Source organism: Hemitrygon akajei, chromosome 6 (genome assembly GCF_048418815.1).
Source record: "Hemitrygon akajei chromosome 6, sHemAka1.3, whole genome shotgun sequence".
Lineage (NCBI taxonomy): Eukaryota > Metazoa > Chordata > Chondrichthyes > Myliobatiformes > Dasyatidae > Hemitrygon > Hemitrygon akajei.
Genome location: NC_133129.1, coordinates 66,386,038 through 66,409,542, shown reverse-complemented (window position 1 = coordinate 66,409,542; position 23,505 = coordinate 66,386,038). Strand labels below are relative to the sequence as shown.

The 23,505-nt window shown below is 45.5% G+C and overlaps 1 protein-coding gene across 1 annotated transcript in view; it reads left to right on the top strand.

Annotated features, from left to right (window-relative positions):
- Nucleotides 1–23,505, top strand: part of cemip2 (cell migration inducing hyaluronidase 2) — a 100,797-nt gene that overhangs the window by 63,983 nt on the left and 13,309 nt on the right. Inside the window, exons 14-20 of the mRNA XM_073048544.1 lie at nt 288–323; nt 3,607–3,762; nt 5,319–5,496; nt 6,931–7,146; nt 8,726–8,934; nt 16,594–16,776; nt 18,687–18,906. Coding sequence (XP_072904645.1) covers nt 288–323; nt 3,607–3,762; nt 5,319–5,496; nt 6,931–7,146; nt 8,726–8,934; nt 16,594–16,776; nt 18,687–18,906 — 1,198 coding nt within the window. The remainder of the gene's footprint in view (nt 1–287; nt 324–3,606; nt 3,763–5,318; nt 5,497–6,930; nt 7,147–8,725; nt 8,935–16,593; nt 16,777–18,686; nt 18,907–23,505) is intronic.

The following is a 23,505-nucleotide window of genomic DNA, read 5'->3' as shown; positions in this document are numbered from 1 at the left end:
TAAAATATTCCAAAGTATTGCATGGGGACTTTATCAAATTGGCCACTTGGGGAGATGTTGAGTATATTAATCTAAATTTCAGTGGTTTTAAGTAGCATTCTGTGGAGGGGAGTAAGAGTGGCTGAGAGGTATAAAAGAGGGAATTCCAGTGTATGAGGCCTTCGTCCGCTAAAGAGATGATTATGCAAGGAAAACCAGTGAATGACAAATCTTTCCTCTTTGAGTAATTCCTCCTCTTATTCTTTAATACTCCGATCGCTTGTATAACTGCTTCTTTTATTTTTCAGGTTTTCTGACAATGGAATTGGCTTGTCATTTGCCAGGTAAGAGTGTTGGACTTGTAACTGCAAACACTGGAAGTACATGGTGAGGCAAAAGCAGAGGCTAGCATTACCTCTAATGCACTGTGTTTATTTCCGCCAGCCCATTGGGAGCTTCCCACGCCTCCAACTCCTTTCGTCCATGATGACCGCCTGCCCTCATCTCCACTTGTTGGCTAGGTAGACATCACTGTTACATGTCACCATGGATGTCTAACAACTATTTTGCTCAGAAACTATTAAACCCACTCATGCACTCAGTGGCCATTTTATTAGGTACACCTGTATACCTGCTTGTTAATCAGCCAATTATGTGGCAGCAACTCCATGCATAAAAGCAAGAGGTTCAGTTGCTGTTCAGACCAAGCATCAGAATGGTGAGGCAACGTAATCTAAGTGACTTTGACTGTGGAATGATTGTAGGTGCCAGACAGGGTGGTTTGAGTATCTCTAAAACTACTGATCTTTTGGGATTTTCATGTAACCATATAACAATTACAGCACGGAAACAGGCCATCTCGGCCCTTCTAGTCTGTGCTGAATGCTTACTCTCACCTAGTCCCACCGACCTGCTCTCAGCCCATAACCCTCCATTCCTTTCCTGTCCATGTACCTATCCAATTTTATTTTTAAATGACAAAATGGAACCTGCCTCTACTACTTCTACTGGAAGCTCGTTCCACACAGCTACCACTCTCTGAGTAAAGAAATTCCCTCTCGTGTTACCCTTAAACTTTTGCCCCCAACTCTCAGCTCATGTCCTCTTGTTTGAATCTCCCCTACTCTCAATGGAAAAAGCCTATCAATGTCAACTCTACCTATCCCCCTCATTATTTTAAATACCTCTATCAAGTCCCCCCTCAACCTTCTATGCTCCAAAGAATAAAGACCTAACTTGTTCAACCTTTCTCTGTAACTTAGCTGCTGAAACCCAGGTAACATTCTAGTAAATCTCCTCTGCACTCTCTCTATTTTGTTGACATCTTTCCTATAATTCTGTGACCAGAACTGGACACAATATTCCAAATTTGGCTTCACAATGCCTTGTACAATTTTAACATTACATCCCAACTCCTATACTCAATGCTCTGATTTATAAAGGTCAGCATACCAAAAGCTTTCTTCACCACCCTATCCACATGAGATTCCACCTTCAGGCAGCTATGCACCATTATTCCTAGATCACTCTGTTCTACTGCATTCCTCAGTGCCCTACCATTTACCATGTATGTCCTATTTTGATTATTCCTATCAAAATGTAGCACCTCACACTCGTGCACAGAGAATGGTGTGAAAGCAAACAAAAAAAATGCAGTGATGGGTAGTTCTGTGGGTGAAAACACATTGCTAATGTGAGAAGTCGGAGGAGAATGGCCAGACTGGTTCAAACTGAGAGGAAGACAACAGCAACTCAAATAAGCATGCATTTCAACAGTAGTGTGCAGAGGAGCATCTCTGAATGTACAACACATTCCTAGCAGTGGATGGACTACAGCAGCAGAACACCACACTGGGTTCCACTCCTCTGCTTAATAAAGTGACACTGAGTGCATTTTGTGATGGCTCATGTTTAATCTGCAACAGTGTTGAAATTGGGATGCACCATTAAATGCGGCTTCTGATCAAGAAGTTGCAGGTGCAATGATTAATTGAGGAGCTGAATTTCCTTTACCGTAATAGATCTGTGGTACTGTATTGTCACTGTTAGCCACTCAGCCATTGCAAACGGTTGCTGTTAATCATGTTTCAAGTGTGCCCCGATCTAATCAAGTGGAGGAATGACTGGAGATGCTGTTCCCACCTACAACAGCCATCACACTCTGGGCAAGTCACATCCACACAAAGAGTTCCACTGTCTGCTGTAAGGATTGAAAAGTTTACGGGGTGTGGGCTGGTTTGCCAAGGCCAATGTTTGTTGTCCCAAACTCTGGTAATCTGGCACCTTTAGGGCTCTGCTGAGACTGAAGTAGCAGACTTTCCAAACTATTGGATGTTCCTCCCGCTAACGCCCAACATACGTTTATTTTGCTTTTGTTTTACAAGTTGCGCAGTAGTATAATAGATTTTTTTCAGTGACCCCTTTGAGGGGTGGTGTAATAGAATTGATGAGTTTCAGTGTGTCGAACAAAACAAGCTGACATGTACAAGCTGCCTGGAGCACGACTCCTGTCGCGGCTTCAGAATCAGGTTTAATATCACAGGCATATGTTGTGAAATTTGTTGTTTGGCTGCAGGAGTATACTGCTCATTCTCATAAATAATACCTATAAATTACAATAAGAAATATATTTTTAAAAATTAAATTAAATAACTGGTGAAAAAAGAGGAAAGCAGAAAAAGAAAATAAAAAGTGAGGTAATGTACATTGGTTCATCGTCCTTTTAGGAAACTGATGGTAGAGGGGAAGAAGCCGTTCCTGAAACATTGAGTGTGTGTCTGCAGGCTCGTGTACCATCACCTTGATGAGAAAAGGGCATGTCCTGGCTGATGGGGGTCCTTAATGATGGTTGCCACCTTTTTGAGGCATCACATTTTGAGGGTGCCTGGGTGTCCTGGATTGGGGAGACTGTTGCCCATGATGGAACTGGCTGAGTTTACAACTTTCTGCAGCTTTTTCTGATCCTGTGCAGCAGTCCCTCCAGGACTGGAACCTACCTGTGTTCTTGAAACATGATATTCAAGATCCGTGGATGAGCTAGATGCTGAACCAGTCTTTCTGAACTGGGGAGAACTTGGTGTGAATGGCTGCCATCAATCATTGTAGACTGTACTGAGGAGTACCTGCTAGGTCAGGGCTTCATGGTTTGGATCCAGTAACAACAAAATATCAGCGCTGTATTTCTAGCCCAGATGTTGGGTAATCTGGGAGATGTCCAGTGTTATCAAGTGCCAGCTGAACTTGACCTTCTCTGGTCATGGGTTTTGGACATGCTGGAAGATACCACAACATCTTATGAATGGGACATGGTCGAGCGAATGCTGGTCGTGAAATTGGGGTCAGTCAATTGAGCTCATCTGTCCTGGATGGAAACACCCATTGCAAATGTTATAACTGTACTCATTCAGGCTAAAAGCAGAAAGACTCTACAGTGTGGAGAGGGGACTGTATACTGTTCTTTAGGAAGAGGTAAATGCTGTTTACTACTCTTGGTAAGTCTTCCACCTTCTCACTGGCTTGCCTTGGTGTACTGTGGGTGAAGTGTGTGGGTTTTGTGTTAGAGGATTAAAAGTAATTTGAAGGCCCATGCTCTTGTCAGGTTACTAACGAGTAACTTTTTCTACACAGTGATGGGAGTTTCCCAAAGGATGAAGGTTCAAGACAAGTAATCTCGGAATCCTTGTTTGTTGGAGAAAGTGGGAATTATGGATCTCAAGGAGGTCAAAACAAATACTGGGGAGTCGGTGGAATGGAGGGAAAAAATCGTACTTTGCCCAGAGACAAGTAAGGCACTGATGTTAAATTCTGAGCACTGTGGGAATATTGTGTACATGCCACACCAAATCTAGGTATGTACCCCCCCCCCCCCCAGAGTGTAAAAGTTCATGTAGTGCTTCGATGGATTAAAGTTTCCAGGACTTTGAAAGGAGTTATTGAGTGAGATGTTTCTTTCTGTTGTTGGGGTGTCTAGGTGTAGGGACTGCCTCTTTAAAATTAGACCCTTTTCATTCAGCAGAGAAGTTTCGGAACGTTTTTCACATGTACCATTTTTACATGTGCTTAATTATTTTAAATGTGATATTAGCAGAATTTTGCTGAACAAGGATGTATAAGAAAAGGAAGATTTGCAATACAGGTTAGCCACAGCTCTTTGGACTGTTTGAGAGATTGACTCAAACTCCCAACCTCCAATTTGCAAGGTACAATTGATGTTGAAAAGTGGTAACCACTTGTTACGGTCCTGAATTTTTTGAGAAGATCTTTGTAATGTTCTAGGCAGGGGCAAAATCTTCATAGGATCTCTCATCAAAGGCCCCAAGATAAGTCAGCCAGCCAGTCTCTCCTAACTTGATTCCTGATTTTCTTATCATGATTTTCTTATGATTTATTATGATTTATCATCGTCCCCCATTCTCAACTGCATATATTTAGCCTGCTGTCTTTTTTTTCCATTTCATCCTTCATCAGAGATTTCAGATAAGTGAAGTTTACTGCAGATTAAAATAAGACGCACCTGCCTTGTGAAATTTAAACTCTTCAATAAATTATTCCACCTTTTATCACCTTTTTGCTTACATATCATTGTTGGGTCCTTTTGTACACAGCAAATCACTTTCTTTGTTTTTATCTTCTTCTGTAATATTTTGAAATCATACTTCATTTAACCTCTCCGTATTGTTTCTACTTTGCAAGTCTTGCGATGCTACTGTTACTGCTGAAGTATTTCCAGTTGATTTTTATTCTTGACAAGATTTAATTTATTATAGGCAGTTTTGGTCTCTATACTTAAGGAAAATAGATACTCTTGGATCACTGTAGCATCAATTTACTTAGTAGATTCCTGGGATGAAGATGAGAGAGATTGGAGGGTAATTGGGAAAATGAAGTTTTGTTGAGAGGGATTGTCTGACAAAAGATGAAAGGTTGTTTCTTCAACAAGGGGAATCCAGATGTATGGGCATAGTATCAGGGAATGGTGTCAGCTGTTTAGGGCTGAAATGAGAAGAAAGACCTTTACTTGAAAGCTTGTGAATTCCTGAAATTCCCTGCCCAGATGTTTGAGGATATTCAAACCCTGAACAGATGTACAATGCCGTGATGTACAGCGTCATGGAAGTTTGAGCAGGAAAGAGGACTTGAGACACAGGATCAGCCATGGTCTTATTGAAAGATGTAAAAGGTGCAATGAACAGAAAGGCCTTCTCCAAATGCTGTGTCCAATGTTTGCATTACTCTGCACTTAAGCTCACACATTTCTATAATGGTAAATATTGCCTACAGAATATATTTTCTCCGTTTTTAAAGAAATCTGACATCCTCTTCCTGTGCCTTTCAAACAGGACCTTCCCAATACGTGGATTTCAGATTTATGACGGACCAATTCACGTCACCAAGTCAACCTTCCAAAACTATATGACATCATCGGCCAGATACACCAGTGCCATAGGATTCTTTCTGAAGAACCCTTGGCAAATGACTCCCAAGAACAGTTTCTCTTTGTTGAAATTTGACACAAATGTATGTATGTATGGGTATTTGTGCTATTGTAATGTTAGTGCACATGGTAGAAATTTGAAATATTATTGTGAATCAGATTACTGGGTCACTATAACCTTATTGTCTCTTAACTTGGTGAAAATTGATGAGGAAAAAGTGGTATAATTAAAGATTTGGCCCTGGGCCTGGTGATAGGGTGTGTGACTGAAAGCTTCGCCAAAGTGGGGAGGTCTGTAGAGTGTCTCAAGTGCAGAATGGAAGTTGGCGGATAAGGGTGGAAATTGCATTGTATAAACGGTTGACCGTTGAAGGTAGTGCCTCTGAGTGGAAGAAAGAAAATGGGGGGCTCTGAAGGAGGCTAGAAATAAGAGTCTTTGACGTTTGTAGGAACTGAATGTGCTGCTCAGTGTACAGTGATTCATTTGTAAAGGTCATAAAGTCACGCAGCAGGTACTTTATCCAACTGTTTACTACCAACTTCAAAGAGCTGTAGTATAGCTCTGATACTTTAGTATAAATAATCAAACACCCCTCTTTGCTCATTTCAGTTTTAATTTTGCATCCCCACCAAGCACCACCCCTGCTGACTCTCCTGCCCATCAACCAAACACACCTGGGGTAATTTACAGTAGCCGATGAACCTACCAGTCAATTTACCTGTGGCATGTGGCTGGAAATCAGAGGACCTGAAGAAAACCCGTCAAGTCGGAGGGAGAGCATGCAGACAGACTGCCCCCTAGATCAGCATTGAACTGGGGTCACTGAAGCAGTAAAAGTAAGCACTGCTTTCCGGCAGGACAGCATTGCACTGGAGATCTGTCTGGACTTTTGTGTTCAGACCTTACAGTTAGGCTCTTCTCAACATGAGAGGTGAGAGTGCTATGAACTACAGCCACTGCCAAGAACTCCCTCTTGCCCTAGGAAAGTGAAGAGAATATAACTACATATCAGAAAAACCCTGCTTCTAAAACCTGCTGTGCCATTCGAGAAGAATCCATGTCCCCTGCTTCCTGACTACAACAATCCATATACATTACATTCACTGGCCCCCTTTATCCACCTTCTAACTATGCCCTCAAAGTATTCTTAAGAAAAAGAATTAACATTTTGTAAATCCACATTGATTTTGTAATTGAAATTTATGATTTATTTGTTCCCTATAACTACTTAGTAGTGCTTTCTAGAATCATAGAATTTATTTAAATGTGTTTGGTTGAGGGTCAGATTACCAGGGATTTTTGTTTTTGCCAATAGGACAGGGTAGATAGAATGTTAATGTTAATTTAGAAGGTGATCCAAATAATTGCTGTCATGACAATGACAACTCAGCCATTCCAAGTATTTCACTTAGATTTCTGTTCTTAAATCTCTGGAATAACTTGCTATCTGGGCATAACTGCTTTCCACTGAGTTTATTGTTGATCTGTTTACGTTACTGATCTATGTTTAACTCAGGTAGCCTTGCGAGTGTTTTTTGGCAAGCCGGGCCCGTGGTTTGAGGGCTATGATCTTGACGGTGACAAGAATGCAGTATTCCATGATGTTGATGGTTCAGTGACGGGTTACAAGGACACATACGTGGGCAGGATGGACAACTTCCTGGTTCAGCACCCAGAATGCAAGAACTTCACATCTTGGTTTGGATCAGTCTGCAGTGGGAAGTACGCTCAGGTAAACAAACCCAAACATAGTAAAAAAAATTTAAACGTCTTTGTAGTATTTTGCACTTTGGAACAGTGTAGCCACTTACTTGTGCAGAACAAACTGCAAGGTGTGAAAAGTCAGATAATGTGCTTTGGTTAGACTGAGGGATAATGTGGTGACAGGAGAAATCTCTGGTGGTGTGTGTTACCAGGGATTTTTGTTTTTGCCAATAGGACAGGGTAGATAAAATGTTAATGTTAATTTAGAAGGTGATCCAAAAAATTGCTATCATGACAACGACAACTCAGCCGTTCCAAGTATTTCACTTAGATTTCTGTTCTTAAATCTCTGGAATAACTTGAATGAAATAGAACTTAATAACTTAAATAGAAGTCCACTGTTCGCTTTTAAGAAAAAATCTATTAAATGGAGTAGATTGATTTTTCTTTTCACAAATATTTGTCTTGACTGTATTAGTAATATAATTGAGTGTTTGAAGTCTGTATTTCTAGAAAGTTAGTATTAAAGTTTTGATTAGATCTGTTTGGCACGTATCCATTTCATTACATTTTTCAGTAAGTGTTACATCAATCTCTCCTGGTCTAGAAAAGCAGCTCTAAGAATTTGCCATGAAGATAATCCCACGTGGTCAATGCTTTACTGACTAACAAAAGGCCTCCACATGTTTGATTGGATCTAATCATCATGAATAATAACTTATTTTCATGTTGTCTTTTGCTTTATCTCTTCTCATGTTAATGTCCGCACCAGTAAGAAAGGACAAAGTGAGGCTCACTCCTAAATTTAGACCCAGCAGTTTTGTGCAGTGACCTCAGGTATCTGCATAGAAGTTTAGGAAGAAATACGGGTGTGCCTTTTGTTTATACAGCACTTCTCATGATCTCAGAATGTCTTGAGGTGCTTTCTCACCAATGGTTATAATATAGGAAATGTCAGCCAAGTTTCACACAGTGATATCCTGCAAACAGTACCGAGGCAGTAGCCAGATCTATTTCGTTTTTGCGAACATAGTTGATGGCAAGTGTTCGTCAGGACACAAAGGAGGAGAACTCATTCTTCTAATGGTAACATGGGCTCTTTTAGGTCTACCAGAATACTTCAGCATCCATGTGTCTGTGTTATGCTGGGACACATCAGCCTACACCTTGTGGGTTTCATACCTCTGACATGGAGATGCCAGTGTCACCCATTAGTTTAGTCATATTTTTACTTTTTATAGCTTACCAGTACAAGCTGGCCTACCAGAATCCCTTAGCTTGGATATCCTCTTGAACGATTGGCTAATTTTCTTGGTACAGAAATCTTTCCTACTGAATGTCCCTCGCCTTTCCGCACACTGGCTCTCCCAAGGGTTTACAAACTGGTCCTGTCTACTTCATTGTGTTGCCGTGGTTTCAGCTGACACCACAATCTTTGGCGGCTTGATTGCTACCCTCTGTGCCACATACTCAGTGTGGTGAAATTCCAGTCTGTACCACGCGTGCAGATGTTCAGCATTGCAAGTCAAAGGACAAAGAGCTTAAACCACTGAAGCACCTAGTCATTGGGTCCATCGCTTGTCAGTGAACTGTGTCTCTTGCTCCAGGTTTATATACAGACTCGTCGACCCCAGAACCTAACCATGACCATTGTAAGAGATGAATATTCCGGACACCCCATGACACTTCGTGGGATCAACCAGCGAGCGGACTTTCAGCAATACCAGCCCGTAGTGATGCTCGAGAAAGGTTACACAATCCATTGGAATGACCGCGCCCCCGAGGAAACCTTCCTCTACCTCATAAACTTTAATAAGTAAGTGCCGTTTACTTTACCTGTCTACTCTTAATTTACTGTGTGCACTCACAAGGTGACAGTGAAACAGATGATGTTTCAGAGCAAGTATGAGAGGGGAGCTAATATTTAGTGTGTGATATGGTAGCATCATGTTGTACACTGTGCCTGCTCTCAGGTTTATTGGCATCAATGTACAATGCATTTCATGTACCTAATCTAAATGTAAGTCTCAAGGCAGGTTTAATTATCTAGAAAGCATTTGCTCCTTGGAGTGAGAGGTGTTTATTCTGCAACATAAAGTACATGGCATATCAGCAATAGGGACAGGAGTAGGCCATTTGGTCTTTCAAGTCCACTCTGTCATGGCCAATCTTGACCATAAGACACAGGAGCAGAAATAGGCCATTTGGCCCATCGAGTCTGCTCCACTATTTCGTCATGGCTGATCCATTTTCCCCCTCAACCCCATTCTCCTGCCTTCTCCCCATGTCTCTTCATGTCCCTGACCAGTCAAGAATCTGTCAACCTCTGCCTTAAACATACATAAAGACTTGGTCTCCACAGCTGTCTGTGGCAACAAATTCCACAGATTCACCACTCTCTGGCTAAAGAAATTCCTCCTCATCTCTTTTCTCTATTCTGAGGCTGTGTCCTCTCTCTTAGACTCTCCCACCATAGGAAATGCCCTCTACACATCCACTATATCAGGGTCCTACACCATTTGATAGGTTTCAATGAGGTCAATCCTCATATTTTCTGAATTCCAGTGAATTCTTCTACCTCAGTGCCATTTCCAAATGATAATCTCTATTTCCCTTGTTTCCTTTCATGTTCTTTGGTGGTAAAATAAGAGTTTAATTTTAATTAATTGATGTTCAGTGCACAGTAGCCTTTTCAATACTTTGAGCAGTATCTCAGTTTAATCAAGGGACTGTGGCGACCCACTTTCTGCGCAGGCGAACCGGCTCACAAATAGCCAGCGTGCGGGGAGAGACTTTGGTAATGCACCTTTGACGTCATTTCCGCCCAGATAGGGTGGGCGCTAGGGATTTAAATGCCAGCGCCGCGAAGTTTGAATAAACTAGTCTCAAAACGACTTACCGACTGCGTGTCGTTATTTCAGCGCTGTGTGTAGCACATCGCTACATTGGTGACCCCGACGGTCCAAACGGGATTTGGACCAAAGATGACCGACTCTTCATCTGTTAACGCAGTTTCGCTAAAACTGCCGACTTTCTGGACGCTGCGACCACGCGTGTGGTTTAGCCAAGCAGAAGCCCAGTTCCAGATTCGGCAGATATCCTCTGATTCCACGCGTTACTATCACATGGTGAGCGCCCTTGACCAGGAGACGGCCGCCCAGGTTGCGGATTTCATACAGTCGTCCCCAGAAGAAGGCAAATATGAAGCATTCAAAGCGCAGCTCATTGGAACCTTTGGCCTCTCACGGCGTGAGCGGGGTGCCCGCCTGCTTCACCTGGACGGTTTGGGAGACAGACCGCCATCAGCATTGATGAACGAGATGCTGGCCCTGGCTGACGGACACAAGCCCTGCCTCATGTTCGAGCAAGCGTTCCTAGAGCGACTGCCCGAGGACATACATCTGCTGCTGGCTGACGTAGATTTCAGCGACCCCCGGAAAGTGGTGGCCCGGACAGACGTGCTGTGGAAAGCCAAGAGGGAGAGCGTGGCGTCCGTCCGTCAGATTACCAGGCCACGCGCCCAACAGCGGACCAGACCAGGCCCGGCAGGGGGGTGCACACAACACAGAGGCAGGAGTGAGGAGGCCAGTGAACAGTGGTGTTTTTACCACCAGCGGTGGGGCACTAAAGCCCGCTGTTGTTGCCCGCCCTGCAAGGGCCAGGGTCAGGGCCAGCTGCCGCTAATGACTATGGCGGCTGGCCACCAGGACAGCCTCTTGAACGTCTGGGACAAACAGTCGGGATGCCGCTTCTTGGTCGACACCGGAGCGGAGATCAGCGTCTTGCCCCCGACGGGGTACGACACCCGCAACAGGGAGCCAGGACCCACCCTGAGGGCTGCAAACGGCAGCGCGATACGGACCTACGGCACCCACACAGTGCAGCTGCAGTTCGGCGCCAGCCGATTCACGTGGGACTTCACACTGGCCGCCGTGGCCCAACCACTCCTGGGGGCAGACTTCTTGCGAGCTCACAGCCTGCTGGTCGACTTGCAAGAGAAAAGACTAGTACATGCCGAGACTTTCCAGACATTCTCCCTGGGTGAAGCCAAGTTGCCGGCCCCACACCTGGACTCCATCACGCTGTCGGACAACGAATTCACCAGAATCCTGGCGGACTTTCCATCGATTCTGGCACCGCAGTTCATGGCAGCCATGCCCAGACACGGGGTACAGCACCACATTCTGACCCAGGGACCACCCCTCCACGCTCGCGCACGAAGGCTCCCCCCGGAAAAGCTCCGCCTGGCGAAGGAGGAGTTCAAGAGGATGGAGGAATTGGGGATTGTACGGAGGTCCAACAGCCCATGGGCCTCCCCCCTGCACATGGTGCCCAAAGCAGCCGGGGGCTGGAGACGATGCGGCGACTACCACAGACTGAATGAGGCTACCACTCCAGACTGCTACCCCGTGCCGCACATACAGGACTTTGCAGCAAACCTGCACGGGGCAAGAATCTTTTCCAAAGTAGACCTCGTCCGGGGATACCATCAAATCCCGGTGCACCCTGAAGACATCCCCAAAACAGCACTCATCACCCCATTCGGCCTGTTCGAGTTCCTCCGAATGCCGTTCTGCCTGAAGAATGCCGCACAGATGTTCCAGCGGCTAATGGATGCGGTGGGATGCGACCTGGACTTTGCGTTCATCTATTTGGATGACATCCTTATATCCAGCAGTTGTCGTCAGGAGCATCTGTCCCACCTCCGCCAGCTCTACTCCCGCCTGAGTGATTTCTGCCTCACGATCAACCTGGCCAAATGCCAGTTCGGTCTCGATACCATCGACTTCCTGGGCCACAGGATTACCAAAGACAGGGCAACACCTCTGCCTGCCAAGGTAGACGTGATCCGCCACTTTGCCCAGCCCAACACGGTCAAAGGCCTGCAGGAGTTCGTTGGTATGGTGAACTTCTACCACCGTTTCCTCCCCTCAGCAGCCCATATCATGCGCCCTTTGTACACCCTGATGTCGGGTAAAGGCAAGGACATTACTTGGGACGAGGAGGCCGCGGCCGCTTTCATTAAAGCCAAGGAAGCCTTGGCAGATGCCGCGATGCTGGTGCACCCCAGAATGGACGTTCTGTCTGCCCTCACAGTGGACGCATCTGACACAGCAGTCAGTGGGGTGCTGGAGCAGCTCATCGAGGGGCGCTGGCAACCCCTGGCGTTCTTCAGCAAGCACCTACGACCACCCGAACTCAAGTACAGTGCTTTCAGCCGGGAGCTGTTGGCACTATATCTGGCAATCCGGCATTTCAGGTACTTCTTAGAAGGCAGGCAGTTCACCGCGTTCACGGACCACAAACCGTTGACCTTCGCGTTCACGAAGGTGTCCGATCCCTGGTCGGCTCGCCAGCAGCGACATCTGTCCTACATCTCCGAGTACACAACGGACATCCAGCACGTCTCGGGAAAGGACAATGTCGTGGCGGACGCACTCTCCAGACCAGCTGTCCAGGCCCTGTCCCTGGGGGTGGACTATGCAGCACTGGCGGAGGCGCAGCAGGCAGACGACGTGATGCCCAGCTACAGGACCGCAGTCTCGGGTTTGCAGCTGCAGGACTTTCTCGTAGGCCCAGGTGAGAGGACCCTCCTGTGCGACGTGGCTACTGGCCAACCTCGCCCCATCGTCCCAGCAGCCTGGAGGCGGCGAGTTTTCTACTCCATACACAGTTCGGCGCACCCATCTATCAGGACAACCATCCGGCTGGTCTCCAGCAAGTTCGCGTGGCACGGACTTCACAAGCAGGTCAGTGAATGGGCCAGAACGTGCGCGCAGTGCCAAACAGCCAAGGTGCAGCGGCACACTAAAGCTCCGCCACAGCAGTTCGAACCCACCCACCGGAGGTTCGACCACATTCATGTGGATATTGTGGGCCCCCGACCAGTGTCCCGAGGAGCGCGGTACCTCCTAACTATGGCAGACCGGTTCACGAGGTGGCCAGAGGCGGTCCCGCTCACCGACACATCTGCCGATTCCTGCGCCCGAGCACTGATCACAACCTGGGTAGCACGCTTCGGGGTACCGGCCCATGTTACCTCCGACAGAGGCTCCCAGTTCTCACCACACAACTACCTACCACCCACTGTCGAACGGACTGGTGGAACTCATGGCCCGCCTGAGAGGACCTAACTGGGTGGACGAGCTTCCCTGGGTCCTGCTTGGAATTCGTACCGCGCCCAAAGAGGATCTGCACGCCTCGTCGGCCGAGTTGGTGTACGGCGCAGCCCCGGTCCTCCCAGGAAAGTTCATACCAGCCCTAAGGGGGCAAGAGGAAGAACCCGCAGCAGTCCTGGACAGACTACGCGAAAGGCTCGGCAACCTGGCTCCCGTACCGACTTCACAGCATGGATGGACCCCGACCCATGTACCCAAAGACCTGCAGAACTGTAAATTTGTGTTTGTACGAAGGGGCGGACACCGGGCACCGCTACAGCGGCCGTACGAGGGGCTGTTCAAGGTGATCAATGACAATGGGTCCTCGTACGTTCTGGACATTGGGGGGAGAGAGGAGGTTTTCACAGTGGACCGACTCAAACCAGCCCATGTGGACTTGGCGCAGCCGGTCGAGGTTCACGCTCCGCGGCGCAGAGGCAGACCTCCCAAACAGAGGCTGATCCAGACTGTGGACATTGGGGGGTGTATCGCCGGTTCTGGGGGGTTATGTGGCGACCCACTTTCTGCGCAGGCGAACCGCCTCACAAATAGCCAGCGCGTGGGGGGAGCCTTTGGTAATGCACCTCTGACGTCATTTCCGCCCGGAGAGGGTGGGCACTAGGGATTTAAATACCAGCACCGCGAAGTTTGAATAAACTAGTCTCGAAACGACTTACTGACTGCGTTTCATTATTTCAGCACTGTGTACAGCACATCGCTACAGGACATTTATAATGACCAATTAACCTACCAACCGGTACGTCTTTAGAGTATAGGAGGAAACCAGATTGCCTGGAGCAAGCCCACATGGTCACGGGGAGAACATACAAACTCCTTACAGGCTGCTTCAGGAATTGAACCTGCATTGCTGGTTCTGTAAAGCATTGGGCTAACAACTTTGCTACTGTGCTGCCGCACGACTTTTGGAGGCGATGCCCGCTACTATTAATTTCCAGTGCTTGCAGGGGAGTAAGAGAGGACGGCTGTAAGATGGGAATTTGCAGAACAGGCAGCTTGATTAGCACTGTTCTGCTGATCTCTACACAGAAAGACAGCTCTCTTTTGGTCTCCCTCTTGTAGAGTTAAAGTTGGAACTTAAAACACCGTATCAGCTCCTGTGACTCGTAAAAGCAGCAATTTTGTCTTAATGCAGCATTTTGTCCTGATACATCAATTCCTTTCCTCCCAAATTTCCTTTCCTGGGTTCTTTTCGGAGAATTTGTTGCTCCAGATTCCAACATCTGTAGTCCCTTGGGTCTGCATTTGCATAGAAATTTGGTAGGAGGAGTAAAAGCAGAGACTTTTTAAAAACAGGGAGCAAATTCAGATGTCAGAGGTGCAAAGGGACTTGGGAATCGTTGTGCAGGATTCCCTAAAGTTAACTTGGAGGTTGAGTTGATGGTAAGCAAGACAAATGCAATGTTAGTAGCCATTTTGAGTGGACCAGAATGTAAAAACAAGGATGTACTGCTTTGGGCTTATAAGGCATTGGTCAGACTGGACTCGGAGTATTGTGAGCAGTTTTGGGCCCCTTATCTAAGAAAGGATGTGCTGGCATTGGAGAGGGTTCAGAGGAGGTACATGAGAATGATCGTGGGAATGAAAGGGATAACATATGAGGAGCATTTGATGGCTCTGGGCCTGTACTTATTAGAATAATTGGGTGGGAATCTTAATGAAATCTGTTGAATATTGAAAGGCCTAGATAGAGTGAATGTGGAGAGGATGTTTCCGACAGCAAGGGAGTCTCAGACCAGAGGCTCAGAGTACAAAGGTGTCCCTTAGAACAGAGAAGAGGAGGAATTTCTCTAGCCAGAGGGTGGTGAATCTGTGGAATTCATTGTGGTGGGCAAGTCATTGGGAATATTTGAAGTGGAGGGTATCAACAGGGGTTAGGCAGGAGAATGGGATTGAGGGGATAACAAATCATCCCTGATGGAATGGCAGAGCAGACTTGATGGGCTGAATGGCCTAATTCTGCTCCTATGTCTTATGGTGTCTTCCTCAAATTATATTTGTGCCTTTTAAACAGTTACCAGCAATTTCTGCTCCTGCATCTCTATCCCCAATCTTTGAATCTCATTGGTTAAGGAGGGGGGGCCTGGTTTCTTGGGTCATTGTTGTGCAGTTGCCTCTTTTGTGTTTTTATTAACTTCTTACATTTTGTCCAATTTGCACAACAGTGAAACTATTTTGGGGTGAATGATGTTGGGTGAAACGGCTCACCATGAGATCATCCACTCCAAGACGTCATCCATCTGTACCAAGCACTCTGTGATCAGCCACTGATGCTGGATCCCAGCTCCTTCACCACTGTTGTGCATAATTACCGAGAGCTTTAGAGTGGGGAACTTTGCCTAGTTTCACTGTATTATTTGTTTGCAGAGTTTGCTGGGTCATGGAAAATCTGACGTGCACAAATCAAACTTTACCCAAATTCCCCCACAGACTTTTGAAACATTATTAAAGAGAGTTGTAGTAATAATGACAGTGTTTTCTGTATTAATGAATGACTGGATGCCATATATATTCTATTACAGGCAATCCCCCAGGTCATGGCAGTTCAGCTTTGGAACTCTCAAATCACTACCCCCCCAAAAAATTGAAATTTAAATGGAAAAAGTAAATAAATGACACACAATTTATTTTTTAACTTGTGTTTCTTGATGCAAGTGCAGATAATGTTGCTTTGTGTTACAGAAAATCATGATGGGGAAGGGTTTATTCATTGAGATACAGTGCAGAATAGAACCTTCTGGCCAGTTGAGCTGCACCACCCATCAATCCCCTGGTTTAATCGCAGACTAATTACAGGACAATTTACAATGACCGATTAACCTACCAACTGGTAGGTCTTTGAATTGTGGGAGGAAACCCGAGCACCACGCAGTCATAGGGAGAACATACAAACTTCTTGCAAACAGCGGGAATTGAACCTGGACCACTGGCTAATCGCTACGCTCTCCTGCCATTCTGGGATTGCAAGGAGCGCCTGTAGTTTAGTTATGTGTAGTGTTAGTAGGATGAATATCCAATGAAAGAATTATAGCCAGTGTTTATAGAGTGATAAGATAGAGGAAGCTCTAATAAACAAATGTGTCTGACTTGAGGGGATAACAGCTTGTAAACATTTTCCAGGAACAGAACCTTCCCTAAACTGGGAGCAAGTCTACAATTTCCTGCTCTTTCTGAAAGCAGGTGTTTTAACATTGGATTGTCAAACATTGTATAGTGAGGTGTTTTAGAAGTGTTTTCCCACAGGCCTTCTGTCAAACAGTGCTACTGGCTGAGCTAACTGTTCATATTTTTGCCCATAGGGGAGACTGGATTCGAGTGGGTCTCTGCTACCCAAAAGAATCTACCTTCCAGGTTATGGCAGACATCTACCAAAGGCAAAACTCAACAGCCCACAGTGTGGAGGATTTCCAAGAGGTTGCTTCTCTCGTACAGCTACAGAATAAACCAGAGGAGAGAAAATACTACTTTGACAATAGTACTGGGTATGTTACTCTTTCCTTTTGGGTATCCCCTGTAAAGCAATGTTGACAATTGATCAGTTTTTCTCACTTGTTTTTCTTTGATTGCCTAACTCTATTTTCCTCAGCTTTACCGCCTGTGATACTAAGACACTGTACATCCTTGTTTACCATCAAAGTGACAAAGATCAAGGTGCTGAGATACCCCTAGAGTTAAAACCCCTGTCTTTGCTGTCTAGAGGCTGTACCTAAGGACACATCCTGGTCACCTACCTCCCACACTACGTGCTGAAGGGCACTTCGGGTCCTAACCCTTTTTAATAATTACTTTCACTGGCAAGGATGACATATTTGCTAAATTTATCATAAATTATTCAAACCTGAAGCTCATTGACCTACTCTTATCTAAAAGTTTTCTTTATTCTTTTCAGTTCTTTTCATGCCTTGCCCCTCTGTAATCTCCCTGAGACACTGAAACTCTCCACTCCTCCAATTCTGATCTCCAGTGGTATTCTACATTAACTGTTGATCGTCGTACCCTGTAAGAGTCCAAGTTGCTCTTGCTCTTTCTGTCTCTAACCCCCCCTCTATTTTTCCATGTACACCCCACCTCCCCTCACTTTCCACTCTCTTCCTTCTTTAAAATTGACCCTTTTGAACAATCTGTCATGCTAAGTAGGACTTAGAGTAATATTTTATTTAATAGTGCTAATATTTATCTAACACTTAAAACGCATCTTGGTCTGCTTGGGGAAAAGAGCCTGTTTCCATGCTGTTTGATCTAAGGCTACATCCACACTAGACCAGATAATTTTGAAAACGCCGGTTTCGCATAAAAACAATAGGCGTCCACACTATGTGTTTTAAAAAATATATCTGTCCACATTGAAACGGATATTTCGGCGAATCCCCTCCTACTGCGCATGCGCAGGACACATCTACCAAAAACAAGCGACGTGTTTGGTGTCGAATCTCGCCGTGAAAGTGCATGTTTGTCCAGTTACAGGCTAGAAAAACTTAAACGACAGACAGCTGTTGGCTCTCGCACAGGAGAACTTAAAAGTAAAAAAAAAACAAATACTGAAGCGTATGGAGGCAACCGACAGGGAGTTCACGGACAGTATGACCCGGCTGACGACGAACATTGAAAAACTGACCAACTCTGTTGCATTAATAAAGCACCTTGTTAAATGTATAAAACATGTCTGCATCAGTGTTATCTTGTATTTCCATACAATGTTACATTAGGCTGTTACACATCTATTGTCAGAGAAGTACTTGCATAAATAGGTAAACCATCATCATACGAGCAAGGACAGAAAACAGGGCAAAGTGAGTATACTTATTTATTCAGTAAGTTATGGGTCAAAGTATTTGGTGAGTACATTTCTAACTCTTCTGGCTTCAGTCTCATTGCCGTCTGTTCTGAAATTGTTAGGTTGCGTTCAAGAAAACAATGAAATAGCGCGCTGCCGTCTGACAGCGTTTTCAGATTTCTCCGGTTACCCCCGTCCACACTGATCTGCCCAGGCAGCGTTTTCAAAAGTACCCACCCTGGAAAGCGTTTCTGAAAAGCTCCAGTTTCGGGGGACGAAAACATGGTTTTAGTGTGGACGGAGGGTAAAAACGAAGAGAAAAAGCTTCGGATACGGATTTATCCGGTGTAGTGTGGACGTAGCCTAAATTAAGGGCTGTTGGCAGGAGGATTCTGCAGGTTACAAACCCCAGAGGGGAACTGATGCGATGAGTAAGCAAATATGGTTTAATTGCATGAACCTTGTAACACAGTGGAAATGGGGGTAAGATCTTTTTGGAATGGTTCACCTCTCAGTGCAAAGGACAAGTTGCTTTCACAGGTGTTTGAAAGCTCCCACTACCCAGCCAGCCTGAGCTGGAGAAGCTCAGGATCTCAGGTATCTCCCTCTTGTCTCCAGGTTGCTGTTTCTAATGCTCCGGGCCAGACAGGATCGGGAGGGTCACAGCTACTGCTCCATCCAGGGATGTGAACGGGTCAAAGTGACTGCGACGATGGAGTCCCGGACAGTAAGCAACTGCACGCTCACTGCCTACCCCAAGTACTCTGCAGTTCCCAAAGCCAACGTAGCAATGCCACTGAAGAGCTCAGGGAAGTGTGAAAAGTGCGGAGCTTCTCAGGTAAGCACCTCTACTTCCTCCTTAACCCACACAAAATGCTGGAGGAGCTCAGCAGGCTAGGCAGCACCCATGGAAAAGAGCACAGTCGACGTTTCGGGCTGAGACCATTCATCAGGACTTCCTTCTTAAACCTGATTTACAGGGGAGCATTTAGCCTAATAACCCCGTGCCTCTATAGCCGATCATTTTCATGGAAGTTTGTTGTCTTGGAAGCATGGAATGCCTCAAACAATTTCCAAGCTATGAAGTATTTCTGAAAGGCAACCATCGCTGAAATGTGGGAGAAATTCCAGCCAATCTGCACGTGGTCAGAATGGTATTTGCTCAGTGACGTTAGCTAAGGAATGAATATATGTACGTTACTGGGGAGCACACAACACTTTAAAAAAAACGATAGCTATGACATCTTTTATGACATCAAGTGAATATCTGCAGCATCTGAGGTGTCACTTGTGTGCAGGGATGTAAGCTGTCACACGTATGGAATTGAGGGAGTGCTGCTCACTTGGAGATGCTGTCTTTACAAACATTAAGCAGAACTTTGAAAGGTCATCAATCTGAAGCCTGAACTCTGTGTATCTCTCTCTCCACAGATGCTGCCTGACCTGCTGGGTAGGTTTTTATTCCAGATTTTCAGCACCTGCAGAGCTTTTGCTCTTTTAAGCAATTTCGTCCGCTCTCTCAATTGAAGGACAGCGTATTAGCGACTGTGTAGCCTGTATTACAGTCTATTTGATTGGGCTGCCATGCAGTGCCTCAGCACGTTATGTGGCTGCGGTTGGAAACAGCAAAGTGGCTCACAAAGTCAACTGTAGAAATGCAATTTAGTTTTCCCTTGTGTCTTATTTTACCTTGTGTGCCTAATGTGCTGTGGTTTGAAGTCCGAATGGTTGAACTGTATGGTGACGGCTGGTGTCACCTGGTGCCACAGTGATGGAATTACACCTGACCTGTGTGTCATTGAATGAAGGCAGGGGAAGTCTGCTGCTTGCCTGACATTGGCCTGTCTTGATTCATCAAACGGGCTTGGCTGTGCTGGTCCTTGCAATGTTTGAAAAGGCGACTGGTATTTGCCACCCTGTTCTTGATGAGAACTTGAAGAGTTTAGGGAGGAGGGATGAGATTGGCAGGTGTACTCCACCTTGCCTACTTTGAGGTCATCCTACATTTCCCCTTGTTCTATTTGGAAGCTATTGTCACCCACTCACAGTAAGGCATCTACAGCATATTAACTGTTACAGGTTGATGCTCCTAATGTGGATTGTTACAGACGTGACTTGCATTGTAAACGGTGATTCTCCCTATCATATGATGGTCTGGATCCGCAACTGAGTAGGTGCCTGATTTGTTATAGTTGATGTCACCACTCCAACCTGTGATGTTATTCTGACCTACTTTCTGATTGCTTGAGCTGGTCCTGAGGCTCTCCAGGTCGTTCAGTCACACTTGGCTCATGCATAGTACCTGGCATTTGCTCTTGCAGGCTTGGAGTGATGGGAGTCAGCAGGGATCTGTGGAGAGATGGGGGCTGCTGGTGGGTAGGGATACACAAGCACAGCATCCAGGTGTAAGGAAAAACTGCTCACCACCACGGGGCAGGATACTGGGGAGAGATCCATGCAAGCCTGCTTAAGGTCATGAGTTTGGAAGGGTCCCTGCTGATTTTGGACCAGGAGTGGGAAGGGTCTGGAACTAGTGGTGTAGGCATGTTCATCTCTCTATATTGTGGTGCACTGACATTCTCAGCTACAGTAGGAACAATTGCATTTCTGCTACAGACCCAAGTTTTGGGAATGTCTGTTATCCTGCAGCTTAAATTAAACCATAACTTTATCCCATCCTCAGGAGGTTCTGAAGCTCCTGACAGCTGAAGACTTGGTCTTTGCTGTAATGGCCATCTGTTGTTGGAAAGATTACACTCTCCTCACGCCAGCCTAGTCAAAGGCTGATCTGAGGGGATGGAGCATTGTGTTTGGCTGTAGAGATTAGGAATTGTTGACTTTGACGTGGTTTTCTCTGCTGTGGGGGGGGGGGGGGTGGGGGTGGGGGGAGGCCTTAGTTTCAATTTTACAAAGCATTAGGTAGACCTCTTTATGGCTGACACAGATACTGGGAAGAAAAGTTTGGCTTTGGAGGTTATCAAGTGTGTATTCGGGGAATGAATGAATGACACTTTGTCTTGGATACTAGCTTACTATTCTGTGTGGACCTGGACTATATTCCCCTAAGGTGAGAAGATTGAGGGCTTAACTAATTGTGATGTTTTAGATGATTAAATTGAGAGGATGGGGGAAAAGGAACAACTGTTTCATTTGGAGGGCAAGTCTAGAATAAGGGGTATAACCTTTAAGCATAAAACATGGAGGAACCCATCACAAAGTCCCACAGCCCCTGATGATCCTATGATTTCACTTCAGGAAGGTGAGCCCATGGAAAGCATCCAGCCCAGACAGGGCTAAGACCTGTGCTGACCAGCTGGCTGGAGTGTTGACTGATATGCTTAACCTCCTGCTTTGGCTCGCTTCAGGCAGGCTTCAATTATACTGGTGCTTAAGAAGAAACGCGGTAACCTGCCTCAATGACTACCATCCTGTAGCACTAGCATCCACTGTGAAGAAGTGTTTTGAAAGGTTGGTGATGAAACATGTCAACTCCTACCTGAAAAGTGACTTGGATCCACTCCAATTTGCCTAATGGAGCAACAGGTCCATAGCAGAAGCAATCTTGTTGGCTTTTCACACAACCCTGGAGCATCTGGACAGCAAAGATGCATACATCAGGATGCTCTTATTCGACTACAGTTTGGCATCCAATGCCATCATTCCCTCAAAACTAATCAATAAGCTTTAAGACCTTGGCCTCAGTACCTCTTTGTACAATTAGATCCTCGATTTCCTCACTTGCAGATCCCAGTCGGTTCGGATTGGCAACAACATCTCCTTCACAATCTCCATCAGTTCAGGTGAATCACAAAGCTGTGTGCTTAGCCCCCTGCTCTACTCGCTTTATTGGCAAGTCTGTGTGCTAAGCACAGCTACAATGCCATACTTGAGTTTGTTGATGACTTCACTGTCATAGGCCAAATCAAAGGTGGTGAAGAATCAGCATATAGGAGATCTGGCTGACTGGTGCTACAACAACCACCTCTTAATGTCAGCAAGACTAAGGAGCTCATTATTGATGTCAGGAGGAAGAAACTGGAGGTCCATGAGCCAGTCTTCATCGGGGGATCAGAGCTGGAGAGGGTGAGCAATGTTAAATCGTTATAATTTCAGAGGGCCCAGTATACAAGTGCAATTAGGAAAAAAGCACAGCAGTGCCTCTACTTCCTTACAAACAAGCTGGATGAATTCAGCAGGTCGGGCAGCATCTGTTGAAATGAGCAGTCAACGTTTCGGGCCGAGACCCTTCTTTCTCGGCCCAAAACATTGACTGCTCATTTCAATGGATTCTGCCTGACCTGCTGAGTTCATCCAGCTTGTTTGTACGTGTTGATTTGACAACAACATCTACAGTGTACCTTGTGTTTCCTCTGCTTAAGAGTTTAGGAAAATTTCATATGACATCTAAAACTTCCATATAAATGTGTGGTGGAGAGTTTTTGACTGGCTGCACCACAGCCTGGAATGGAAACACCAATGCCTTTGAATGGAAAAATCCTACAAATAGTAGTGGATGCAGCCCAGCCCATCATGGTAAAGCCCTCCCACCACTGAGCGCATCTACACAGAGCACTGTAGTGGGAAAGCAACATCCATCATCACCACCTAGTCAAGCTCTCTTCTCACTGCTGAAATCTGGAAGAAGGTACAGGAGCCTCAGGATTCACACCACCGGGTTTAGGAACAGATATTACCCCTGAACCATCAGGGTCTTGAACCAAAAGGGATAACTTCACTCAACTTCACCTGCTCCATCTCTGAACTGCTCCCACAACCTATGGATTCACTTTCAAGGTCTCTTCATCTCATGTTCTCTATATATTGCTTATTTATTAATTATTATTGTTATTATTATTTCCTTTGACCTTTTTTGTATTTGTAGTTTGTTGTACATTGGTTGTCTGCCCTGTTGGTGGGGTCTTTCATTGATTCTTTTATGGTTATTGGATTTATTGAGTACGCCTACAAGAAAATGAATCTCAGGGTTGTATATGGTGATATGTATGTACTTTGATATTAAATTTACTTGTAAGTTTGAACCTTCAGTGTTCTGGTGTACTTGGAAAGTTAATTAGCTACTGTAAATTACCCCTGAAGTATTGGTGAATGATAGAATCTGTGGGGGGGAAAAAATGAGATTAATGTAGGATTAATGTAACCAGACTCATGATGGTCAGCATTGTCTTTGTGTTTCTTTGCTGCATGATTCTATGACTGACATTTCTTCATAGAAAAGGGGATGAGGGGATTTTTGTCAAAAACCTGTGGAGGCTGGGAACATTTTGGGTAAGATTGTTCGATTTTTTAAGAAATAGATCACGGTTTAATGGAATGGTGGGATAGACTTGAGGGGCTGAATAGCCTCATGTTATTGTTACGTTCAGCCAAGTTCTTAAATTCTCAGTCTGCATGGCTCAGCAAGTTGAGCAGCATCTGG